Raw genomic sequence first — 13,220 nt, 5'->3', positions numbered from 1 at the left:
AATAATATAGTAAATGGTAGTTTTGAAATAGTGTTGATGGTAGCTAATTGAGGAATATAAAATAGTTTTTAGTATAGTAAGATGTGATTATTATAGTCTTTAACATAGTTTTTGTCTCAAACACACTCTAATAGTTTTATCAAACCATGTGGACTTTTAGTTATTATGGGACTAGATTTCTTGGAGTTTTTTTTTTCCTAATCATAGGGACGATTTGTATTTTGACCAATTAGATTTCTTCGCATTTTTTTTTAAGTAAAATAGTTGAATTCTTGTCCAAATTCTTAAAACAAAAACTACTTTTTTCAGTTTTCAAAATTTGGCTTGATTTTTTAAAATATTTTTAAAAAATAGATAACAAAATAAGAAATTTAGAGGTGAATTTGTGTTTGTAGGTTTAATTTTCAAAAACTAGAAGCAAAAAATCAAAGGGTTATTAAATTTAGCCCAATTTTTTTAAAGTATCTAATAACTTGTTAAATTTTTGTTGTTAATATGTACTTTATAAAAATGACTATTTTAATTCTCTTTATTTTCATTTTTATCTCATTTTTCAAATTGAAATTGTAGGACTTCATTCATAAAATTTCTTATGCTACAACCATAAATTTGTATTAAAAGGTTTTCATTATTGTTTAAAATTTATGATAAATTATTGCGAATAAGGGTCAAAATATCACTTTTTAAAAATATATGTATCAAAAAGAACCAAAAATAAAAAATTATAGATACCAAAATAAATAACATTTTAAAATAGATTGATTATGATTATTAAACCTCATACTCAATAGATCCCTAAGTTTAAATCATGTCTAATAAACTGATTTTTTTTTTAATCCAACATGTCTCTAAATTTTAGAAAACTCTTAAAAAGATCAGTCTTGTATTTATCCATATAGATATTGAAAGCATAAAGACTTCTTATATAAGAAATTGAAAATATAAGGACCTATGATATTTTTAAAAGTTCACGAACCTATTAGACACAATTCTAGAAGGTTCAAAGCAAAGATCAAATTTATAATTTAACCATTTATTTATAAAATAAATAGGTCCTTAAATTTAAGAATAAAAATCTCATAAATCAATGTTCTATTAGATATGATATTGAAAATTAAGAGACCTATTAAATAAGAAATTGAAAGTTTGAAATTTCTTGACTTATTAGAGTCTATATAAAAGTTTACCTTCATATTAGATATTATTTAAAGTTCCAAACTTATCATTTAATATTTTATTTACAAAATGATATTTTTTTATGTACTATACTCCTTTTTTTTTTTTTTTTTTATCAAACCCCTTCTAGAAATTTGTTAAATATATAGTAAATATACCCCAATCATATCAATTAACTTGACACAATTTTAACATCCTTTCTATCTAATCAATTCCAATTATTTTGAATATATATACTTTATTCCTGGATATATATTTAATTTTTTTTCCATAATAATGTATATATGCTTTTTGCTGATCTTAAATTAGATGTATATATATGTACTCTTCAAGTAAGTTCAATTTAAGATAATAGGGTCAAGATTTTTTTAAGTTGAGGTTAATTGGTCAACAAAAATATATTTATAGTACTATCATCTCGAAGAAATAAAGTTTTGTTTATTGTGTTTTCTCATGTGTAGTGTACCATTTGATCATTCAATTTATAGTACAAAATCTATTAGTTGTTTTATGTAATGGAAATAAGACAAGGCGTTTAAACTAATTAACGTTATTGTATGTTCTAAAAGTATTACTTATAGTTATAGTAATATGTTTGTAATTTTTAAAAGCAAAATAATTTTTTTATTTATTGTATAAATCAAGATTGGGGATAGAAATAAATATATGAAAAGTCCATTCAAGTATAAACTTATCTAATAATAATATATTGTGAACTTTTTTTTTTTCATACGATTTAATTTTTCAAATCAAATTAAGGGGTATTTGGTCATTTTCTTATTTTTTGCCATTTTGTTTCTCAATATTTATAAAAGTATGGTTAAGAGGATTTTAATAAGTTATAAATATAAAATTCTAAAATTAAATAAATTTATTCCATCTAACTTTAACTAGTGAATTTGATTGATTGAACGATTGAGTTGTTGCAAAATAAACTCAAATATATATATATATATATATATATATATATGACTAAATTACAATTCTTATTTCCTACATTTTGATTTTAGTTTCAATTATCCTAATATTTATTTTTAAAAAAATTATGTCATTATAATCCGAACCTTATGTTAAAATCACCAAACATTCTTGTTAATAATAAATATAACAAGAAAATGAACTTAATGATATGACCTTTTTTTTCTCTTGAAAAAAAGGAGAGTTTAGCAAATGATATTGATTAAAAAAATATGAATTTCAAGATCCCATTCAATAACACTTTCGTTTTTTAAAATCAAACTTATAGATACTAACCTTACTTATAGTTAAAATATTGTTGTTGTAGTACCAACCTGTTAAAGATATTATAAAAATGTTGGCCAAATATTGTTTTCAAAATTTAGTTTAAAATTCTTATTTTTTAGAAAAGGTAAATTTTCTAATATTACGGGAGTATTTGGTTGATATTACATATTTGAATTATGTTCAATTTGGCTACCATACTCCTTTATTCACATTATAAAATCGTATTTATAAATATCAGTGGATCTCACATTAATGTCAATAAATCTCACTTTATTTTTAAAAATATGTTGGTGTGGTATTTTCCATATCTGTAATACTGGAAATTGTCCCATAGAAAATATAGACTTCTACGCAGCGATGAATTTTAATTGAGGATAAAAATTAAGAAAATCTTTGTTAAGATGACATACAAAAACATTAATCATAACACATAGGGCTAATTAAGAGAGAGAGAGAGAGAGTATAATTAAGAGAGCATTGGAAGGGGGAAAGATTCTTTGTGTAAAGAAGAGGCTGTCGTCTAATACTAATCATTATATCTCTTTTTCTTTCTATCTTCTTTTTCCCTTTTAACAATTAGATTTTTCTAAAAAGAAATAAATAAATAATGATCATTGGACAAAAAAACGCCTTATAATTTTACATTTTCATATTATAAATATTTTAACTTATTTAATTAGTGTAAAATAATTTTTTATATAATTTTTTCATTTTATCAAATATCATCATTTTAAAAAATATTGTATACATACAGTTAAAAAAAGGGGGGTGGAAAGTGAGTTGGTGAGCGGTCAGCATTAGAGTGAGGTTTGCCGACAATAATTTGTCTGTCCACTAAAATCAGTAATTACAATTCTCAACCAAAGACCTAAAACGTATTATTATTATTATTATTATTATTATTATCATCATCATCTTCTTCTTCTACTTTCTACTCTATTCATTCATCACCATGAAAAGTGAAGAGGAAAAAAAAGACCCACTTATATTCTTTTGCTTTTCACTGTTTCTTTCGTGGGTTGCTCCATCCCCAAATCATATTTTTTCCTCTTTCTTTTTAGAATATTTTGTGCAATTCATACATGGAGTTTGGACCAAAAAAAATGTATCAATTATAATAATTGTTTTTATAAATGAGCAGTTGATTTGTTTTTGTCTGTATACAATGGAAAAGGTTTGATTAATCTGAGAATCCTGGAGGGAAATTATTTTAAATAGAAAAACTATTGAAAATATTTTTAAATATAAACAATCTATCGGTGATAAACACTAATAGTGATATTTTGTTATGATATTTTGTTATATTTATGTATCTATTGATGTATCGATTCCCTATTTTTAGATTCAAATTTTCAGTAGTGAAGATTTATAATCTCGATTTGTTTAGTTTGTTTATAATATTATTATGTCTTGATGAATTAAATTATATAAAAAAAGTTATTAAAGAATTGAAATTTTTGAAGAAATGATGAGAAGGATAATGATTTTCCAATTCCATCAAGTAAAAAGAAAAACAGGCTTTTGGAAACAGCTTTTGAAGGTGTGAATGATGAAGAGAAGGTGATAGTTTTTTTTTTTTTTTAAGATTAAAAAAGAAAAAGGAAAAAAAAAAGCGGTTTTGTTGTTTCTTCAATGTTCTATAGACTGAGAGAAAATAAAGGATGGTGGCTTTCCATAATTGGGAATTTGCTTTACAAAAAGAGATTGAAATTGGTTGATGAGTAGCCATTGTCAAATAACTCAATTCTCTGCTTTGCTATGACTCAAAGCAGCAAAAAGGATATATATATATATATATATATATATATATATATATTATATATATATATATATAATTCAATATTTGTTTTGAAGAAGAAAAAAGTGGATAATTATTTCCCTTGTGTCCTAAGCATAGGGCATTACTCCCTAAACAGGAGTAGCCCTAATAATGCAAAGTTGAAATGAAATTAGAAAGGCATCAATTTTTCAGCTTTCATATTTTGTGAGACATTTTCTTTTCTTCATTCACTCAACTAGATTAATTCAAAAGCCTTCTAATAAACTTATTAGTTTTAAGTTTAATCAATTTGACTTTTGTATGATAGTGAGAAAATTGAGGCACCTTCCCTTTTCACATGTTCAAGAAGAGTGAATATACAAGCATCATTAGACTTAGAAATTTAGATTCTTCTTTTGATATTATTGTTATGATTTGAATGCCATTATAGTTCATATAACTTTTCTATTTATATTGAATATTTTGTTTTTAATCACTCCACTTTGTATAAAACTATAGTACGTGTATCTAATAAAAATCTTATTCAAGTTGAAAGCAAAAAGACAAACAAAATGATATGATGACATTTCAAATAACTAAAAATAAGATTGCATCATATCTTATTTATTTGTTTGGGACTTCAACAAATTTATGCATTTCAATTTTTTCTAAAGTTATGCACAAATTATAGAAGGGGGAAAATGCAATTCCTTTTGTCCCTTAAAAGTTATGACATTGTGGTTTTTTCTTCAGAAGAAAAAAAAACGTATATATTGATGTGATATTTTGTTTTCTTCTTTCTATTACTTCTCAAATTTTTCTTAATTTTTGCTTTCATGAAATAAGTAAATCGTATCACAAATCAATCTACTTGACATTATGCAAGGAAAACTTTCATAATACTATGAGTTATGATCACAAATACCAAAATAGAGTTAAAAAGATAATAAAAATGATAGTCATCGATTCAAGCACAACTCAGCAGACATGACACAAATTATCATTTCAAAAATTAATTGTTTGATTATTCCACCCACGCAATTAAGATATATGTTTGAAATATATTGGGGTTTGTGCTGTGTTTTTTTTTTTTTTTTTATCAGGAGGTTTATGGGAATCATGGGATGCATCAAAAGATTAAAAACAAAAGAATTTAAGGACTAAAACTGAGTGAAGAGAGTCAACATGAAAACAAAAGTCCATAAGTTGAGGATTTAGAATGTTTAAAGGAGAAGTTACCAACAAAGGCTTTGATTTGATGGCAAAACGCTTCTCTCTTCTCTTTTCTCTTTTCTTTTTTCTTTTTCTTTTCCCCCCTCTGGCTTTTGTCTCTCCATCACTCACAGTCACAAACCCAAAAAGCTTAGAAAATGACTTCCACTGCTTTCTTTCAATGGTGGGTCTCCACTCTCTTTCACAAATACACAAAAAAAACAGGACAATTTTGGACTGAGCTTCTAATAGTATAACACAATCGCTCCCTAAGTGCTTCTCCAGCTAAAAAGCTTCTTCCTTTCTTCTCTTCTTCCTTTGCTTTTGCTGATTTCCTTGCCCGTGTCGTAGCCATCCCCCATTCGATCCGCCTCGTCATTGGCCTTGGCAACCATTTGTTGTGCCTTCTTTTTCAATGCCAAAATTTTCAACTCGACTCATTAGGCGTTGAGTTCATCCAACAACCCGCGATATTTATGTGTGTTAAGATGGTCTTTTGAGTCCGAGGATATCTTTGTCAAATGTATCTGCGAAGAATAAACAGAAATTCGACACAATTACCTTTCAAGTAAAACATTGATTTTCATTGCGATAACACAACGGCGTGTTACGAAACTTGTGACTGTTTTGATGAATCAAACAAGACATACTTTTGGTGTTTTTAAGTAAATGCAAGAAGAGCTTGCTTTTCTTTTCCTGCTGAAAAGAAATGAAGCTCAGCTTCAGGCTTCAGCTATAGGAGATGTGATGGAATGGGCCCAATATAATTTCTCATGATATAAATTTAACAATTTCAAACGAATCTGCCTTTAATCATTTTCCTATCTACAAAAAAGGACCAGACATAAGAAACTGTACTGACAGTAATGCTTATTACTTAAGGAATATAAAAGATAGGACGGAGCGACCAACGTCGAATAGCAGTTTAAATTTGAAGCGCCGAGCGAAATATGAACAGTTCAGTTCAATTCAACTGTGAGGAAAAATTCAAAACAGAATCTTGGAGCCTATTCAGTCATATAATATAAAACCTTGCTAACCTAAAAGACTGGAGAACCAAGATATGGGTAATTATATGATGATGATTGATGGTAAGGAAAATGAGGAAATGTTCTAATGAAGAATGAGAAAAGAGGTTTTCCTTTTAGTAATAAGTATTGACAACAATGCTAAACTAGCAAAAGAGTTTACAGAGTTCTAATGTTGTTTGTGGCTCTTGCTTACACCATTCTCTAATATGGAAGGTTTTCTTCTTTTTTCTGCAAACTGAACTGACATGGAGAAATAGAAAATTAAGGATAAGCCAAGCAATCGCCAAAGTCATGAGGGCGCAATGCATTTTCGAGGAATACAAAAGTCAATCTCATATGAACAAACCCTGTTTCTTCCACCCTACATCCCCCAAAATCTTCTAAGGAAGGTAAAATAAATTTGATACAAATCAAGGAGAAAAATGGTGAAAAGAATTCAATAAATCCTAAGAATCTAAAAATTTAGATTTGGAAGAAAAAAAAATATATATTGAAAACCGTTACACCGAGGATGTATCGGCGAAGACTTCATTAAGCACATCATCCTCACCATTGGCTAGGGAGAATAGCTCGGCATCCTTGTCTTCGTCGGTGGAAAAATCCCTCCGCTCAAGCTTGGAATGAGCCGAAATGAATATCAACTTCTGTGCCTTGTCCATACCAGCCTTTTGATGAGTATGAGAAGACACCCATCTCAACAAAGACCAATTGCATTTGAATCCACATGAAGTAGCATGAAGGAATATGAGCCTCACTGCAACTTTGCCTAATGATTTGAATTCTGTAAGATAAGTTTCCCAAACAAGCCTACTGCTTTGTGGATTAGCAACTCTCATTTTTCCAGTTACAGGATCTCTTTCCTTCATTTGTACAGCTCTTGCATAAACTGGATCAAGCCCTTCTGTCCTCCATTTCATAAGCTCCATCAACGCAATGTGAGCTTCCTCCCTCGACACGAGCCGGGTTATGAGCTTATCCACATCCTTCTCTTGATCAGGAGTTAAGCACTTGAATGGTGGGAGGTACTTCCCACTCGTGTCCCTTATTAAATACAATGGATCGAGGATAAATGACGCAGCCCAAGCCGGGTGGTAGTTCTTTTTGAATCTCTTTTCAATCACTTTCTCAACAGGCCCTTCAGCAATCTGAAACTTTGAACACCAATCTTTGACCTTTCCCCTCAGTTGATCCCACAATGGGAGGCATTGCCCAACCAGTGGCCTATCTTTCTCGATCTCAACAGCCATTTCTGTTACTAATTTAACCAAAGAGTGAACTGCTTCCAGTTCATTCCAAAATCCCACATCCCCAATTAACTCGGCAACTTCTCTCGCTATCGGGTCATCCATCGAAGCAATTTTCCAGGTCTCATCGAGCACAACTAACTGCAGAGCTCGAGAGAAGCTGAGAATGTCCTCCATTAAAGTGAAGATGGGCCCAAAGTTGAGCTTCTCATGGTCACGGGGAGGCACTCGGAGTAAAGTGGCATTACCGTACTCTTGCAGCTGAAATTTATGGAAGCAATTACGAATCTGAGACTTGTAATTAACGAAATTAGCAAGCTTCATACAATGCTCAGTTACACTCTTGAACAATGGGAGCTGTTTGCTGAAATCCTTAACCAAACTTGAAAAACCCTGAAACTGACAAGAGAGATTAACCATCCAGTTATTTTGATTCTCCAAATTCTTCAGTGCCTTAGCCTTGAACTTGTCTGCTACAATCCCTACACACTGTTGAACAACATTCCCACTGATATCAGCAACGGTTTCCCACAAAATTTCCTGGGCGTACGAAGAAGGAACAGAGCCACTCACGAACACGGCCCGCCGGTACAAGCTAGTCCCATTGGGGAGATTCACAGTGAGATTCACAAGCTTATCAATCCCAAAAACGGCGTAGTTTTTGTCCTTCCACCCATCGGAGGCGAGCTGGAAAAACATAGCATCCCGAATCTTAACTTCAGACTCTGCTTTAGCCTCCTCGAACTTCGAATTCAGTCGGGAATTCGTAAAATCCCGGCGAGAAATTGTGGGTAGTCCAACTTGGTTAAGAAAAGCCCTGAATTTCGGATGTTCCAAGCTCGAAAACGACACAGAACCGCCCGATTCATAAACCCAATCGGCGAGAAAATCAATTGCACAATCAATCTGCGTCTTGCTCAGCGTTGGCCCTGGTGAAGTTTTAGGACTCTTAAGCTTCTTCACACTGTCCTCCAACATAGCCAAAGCCCCCAAATCCTCCTTCCCACCTGATAACATCAAATGCGGATGCTGCGCCAACAAACCCCCACCACCTCCTCCTCCTCCGCCGACGCCGCCCACCCCCACCGACTGTGAATACGTCAGCTCGCCGCAGAACCGCGAAGGATCCACAATCGCAAGAGGTGAGACTTGGTATGAAGACCCTCCACCTCCGCCGCCGCCGCCACCAGATGAGGTGACGGCGGAAGAGGTTCGTTTGCGGTTATTGCTATGGTGAAGGGGCGGTGGAGAAGTGGGAGTTGGAGGAAGAAAAGAGGAAGGGGAAACAGAGGAAATGGGTTTAGGGAGGGAATTGAAATTGGGGCAAGTGCCGCGTTTGAGATGCTCGGAGGCGGTCCGAGAAGGGTTTGAGGCGGAGAAAACGGCGTCGCATAAAGAACACCTGAGTTTAACGGCTTTGGGCAAACCAGTGTCAGTATTGTGGACGAGGATGGGTTCGAGGTGAGCCCAGTACCAAGCCCCTTTACCCTTTATAGCCTTCGTCCGTACCATTACCAGTCCTTCGTATCGCTTCTGTACGGCTTTTGCAGTCACCTCATCTGCTGAGGAACTCCCACTCTCCACTGCCGGAGCCGCCGTTGTTGGTGTAGACGCGTTCGTAGCCGCCATTGCGCCCAAAAAAATAGCTTTGAACTTTCAACAATTTTCGAACACTCTGTTCCTTTTTCAGGATCTAGACTTCATTTCTTTTTTTCCTTTTTGGTTCCTCCCCCACTAATTTCGTCGTGAGTCCTGAGTGCATTGAACCGGCCGGAGCCGCCGCTGGAATTTCCGGCGAGTTCCCATGGCGGAGGCCGGCGATCCGGGGGTTTTGGGAAAGAGAGTCAAGGGCAGTTTTTGGGGATTTACTGATTGATATGAATAAAATTTCAAACTGTTTGAAGACGAAATTTCAGCGGAGAATAAAACACTACGAGGAAGAGAAATAAGGAGACCGAGACGAGAAAAGAGATCTGTGTGTTCTAAACTTCACGCGCCTACGCCTAAACCTTTGCGCGTCGGACTAAATAACACAGTGGAATTGGCGATGGGGAAAGCTCTTACTATCCGCTAAATAAAGTTTAAATTTTCAAATATTTACATAAATATCTAAATCTCAATTTACACAAATATCAATAGAAAAATCATTCAAAACAATACGTCTTATTTCATACCTATTTTGGTTTTGATTTTTAATTTTTAAAAATTAAGTCTAAATTCTTTCTATTACTTACAATATTGTCCATCTCTCTTCATTTCAATGATTGAATTTTTAGTCAATTTTTAAATACAACATTAAAAACAAAATTTTAAAAATTACTTTTTAAATTTTCAAAAGTTTACTTGGTTTTTAAAATCATCTGTAAAAGGTAAATAATAAATAATAATTTTAGAGAGGGAAAAGTGTCTATAGACTTAATTTTAAAAAACAAAAGTAACAATAAATGATTATCAAACGAGGTCTTAAAATCTCGTTTTTGTTAACTATTTACTTTTTGTATTTTTTAAAATTAAATTTATTTCATTTCAATTTTTTATTATAATTTTCATCTTTAGTATAATTCTTAGCCAAATTTTGAAGAGAAAACTAAGTTTATAAAAAAAAATTAAGTTTTCAAAACTTAGCTTAGTTTTTTAAAATATTAGTAGAAAATAGATAATGAAACAAGAAATTTATAGGTAAAATAGGTGTTTATAAGATTAATTTTCAAAAAGTTAAAAACCAAAAATCAAATAATTAGAAAATGAGACATAATTTAGTAAATGAGTAAATAAATATTTTATACTTTTATTAAAAGATTTAAAATGTTAATATATACGTTAGTAACATTTTATTGTTTATTTTTTGTATTTAATAAAAAAATTACGATATAGTAGAAAACAAAAAAAAATAAAAGTATTGATAGAAATATCCAAATGTTACAATTTTTTTAAAAAAAATATGATGCAATAAGTTAGTTAATAAAGGATGTAAGGTGCTTGTGAGTTAGATTGGATTGGGTTGAAGAACTTTTCGAATTATTCAAGTTATAAATTTCTTCAATTTAAATAATTCTTATTAAAAAATGAATCCAACCTAATCATGAAATATTTGGGCTGGGTTAGTTTGGATTACTCTGTCATTTATTTAAAATTTTGTTCTAAAAAGAAATTAAAGGTAAATACGTAAAAATCTTATTTAATTATTTTCATATATTGAACTAAGATTAATCACTCCATTTCAATTTATATAATGAAAATTTCGTTTCCAAAGTACTAGAAAACTATTTTTAAAAGTAGTTGGATAATAAATTATTCTAAAAATAGTAAAATTAAATAAAATTAAAATCAATATAGGTATAAATAAGTGTATTATAAGTAAAATATATATATTAAAGTTAATAATAAGTCGGGATTGATTTGGATTATATTAAGTGAATTCATAAATCAATCCAATCCATAAAATTTTTATTCATTTGATCTCAATCAAATCAAATTCAAATGAGTTGATAATTCAACTCAAACTATTCCAATTAAATTGAATTGATAGGATTTTTCGGATCATTCGATTTTTTTAACACGGCTAATAGGATGCAAATCTCACGTACGAGAACACTGTGTAGTGTATACTCATCAATCTCTCCTGATTGGAGAGTGTACTGCACGCGCTTACTGGGTTTCGTTTTTTAGGCACTCCCTTCATGTTTTTCTTAATTTCAAAAATAAATAAAATATTTATTTTTTAATCTTCTCTTCTTTTACGTTATTGGGGTCTTGTTAATGTGGGTCTTGTGGGGTATGGTTTTCTTTGTCTGTTTCTTTCTTTTTCATTTCTTTTGTAAATATTTTTTTATGTTTTCTAAACATTATAATAAAGTCATAATTTGAATTTTATTTTCTTTAAAAAAAGAAAAAAGAAAAAAGAGAAGCTTTGGAAATGATTTCTTTCACAGAGTCAAGTTGGAGTTAAATTAGGTTATTAATAATGGCTCGTCATAATCCCCCTTTATACTTTCACTGTTTCTTCAATTTTAATTTCAATTTTATATATATACCATATCAATCCATTTTGAGTGATGTTTATAAAATTGAAGTTTAAACTATAAGTAGAGTCAGTATATTTAATTAATGGAGGAGATGTTTTTGTAAACCCTAGGGACCAAGTTATTCTTGTAATTGGCTAGTATCACCTTTCTTTATTGTTTTTTATGTGGTTTTTCTTAACATTGTTGGTTCTTTTAGTTTCCGTTCGGATTATTTTAGTTCATCTTGAATATTTCGTTATGTTGGATCATTTATGTAATTTAATTTCGGATATTTTACTTATTAAATTGTGAAACACCTTAATTAATTTAACATTATAATTAAAGAAAATAACAATTTTCTTATTTATTTCTGAAGTTTATATTTCGACTTTGATAACATTTAACATTAATATTGAAATTGGCATACATGTAAGAGAAATAAAGTATGGGATTTAAAAAGAAAAAATCTAAGCAATTATTAAAATGTCACTATTGATAAAAAGTGACCAACACTCAAATACGATAAAAAATAAAAAAAAATAAAAAATAAAAAAAAAAAAATTATCACATCTCAATAGTTATTTAATTTTGTACACGTTTTTTTCATATCTAAAAAAAAAAAAAGTTAGAAGTTCAATCTCTCACTCCTATAATTATTATACTAAAAAAAATATTTACTTTTTATTTTGACATCAAATTTCTCAACATAAAAAAGTATCGGTGTAAATATGTAAATTTGTGTACAAGAACTAGACTTTTACATACTAAAGTTCGAGAACTAAATTGTTAAAAAATTAAAAGTATAGGGATTAAATTGTGACAAACCAAAATTTGGAGACTAAATTATTATAAAATAAAAAAATATAGGACTAAATCGTTATAAATAAATGTTCAGAGACCGAAGTGTTACTTCCATGGAAGTTTAGAAATTAAAAGTATAATAATAATAATAATAATAATTATTATTATTATTATTATTTTGTTAAGTGGAAAATGAGATTCATAGGCTTATGATGCTTTCAAGAGATTATCAATATAAAGCCAATTTCGTAACGTTCGGATTGGTTAAAAGAAGAAAAAGGTAAAAGATTGATTAGCTATTGAAATTTATATTGAAACATTACTTTAGGCCAAAATTGATGGAAAAAAATATTAGAAAAATAAAAGAGAGGTTTCTTTTGTGGCATCTTGTTCATGTGGTTATTGGTCATGACGTGGACGCCAGAGGGGCAATAAAGAGATTTTTTAAATCCAGAGGGGCATAATTGACTAGCAAAAGTTAAAATAAAATGTTTTGAAAAAGTTGAACAAATACAACGTGACACATATCTTCATTTTTTTTTCCTCTACCAAATATTTTTCTTCATTTATCAAATTAATTTTTGGAGGATGATTTTCCTTTGTTCATGAAAAATAATCGATAAGACAATTTACGTTCCAATTAACGAGAATCTTAGAAGTTTAAGCTGTGGAATAATTTAAGGGGACATTTTTTTTCCCAAAAAAATGGACTTTCTAATTTTAATTTAATATTATATTTAATTAGCAT

General features: G+C 30.1%; 1 protein-coding gene across 2 annotated transcripts; it reads right to left on the bottom strand.

Moving 5' to 3' along the window:
* Positions 1-5,351: 5,351 nt before the first annotated feature.
* On the bottom strand, positions 5,352-9,598 carry LOC120067491 (uncharacterized). Of its 2 annotated transcripts, XM_090308725.1 has the most exons (2): positions 6,974-9,595; positions 5,352-5,919 (listed from the first exon to the last, which is right to left on the bottom strand). In XM_090308725.1, the coding sequence occupies exons 1-2, from the start codon at positions 9,294-9,296 to the stop codon at positions 5,876-5,878; spliced, it is 2,367 nt and encodes a 788-aa protein (XP_090164851.1). In that variant the 5' UTR covers positions 9,297-9,595; the 3' UTR covers positions 5,352-5,875. The 2 variants fall into 2 exon arrangements, with proteins under 2 accessions (XP_090164851.1, XP_090164850.1); XM_090308724.1 differs by lacking the exon at positions 5,352-5,919 and having other exon boundaries at positions 6,690-9,598.
* Positions 9,599-13,220: the final 3,622 nt, after the last annotated feature.

Source organism: Benincasa hispida, chromosome 12, assembly GCF_027475165.1.
Source record: "Benincasa hispida cultivar pf3 chromosome 12, pf3_genome.v1.1, whole genome shotgun sequence".
NCBI classification, from domain to species: domain Eukaryota; kingdom Viridiplantae; phylum Streptophyta; class Magnoliopsida; order Cucurbitales; family Cucurbitaceae; genus Benincasa; species Benincasa hispida.
Note: the sequence above shows the minus strand (reverse complement) of the source record. Positions and strands in the feature narration are given on the sequence as shown.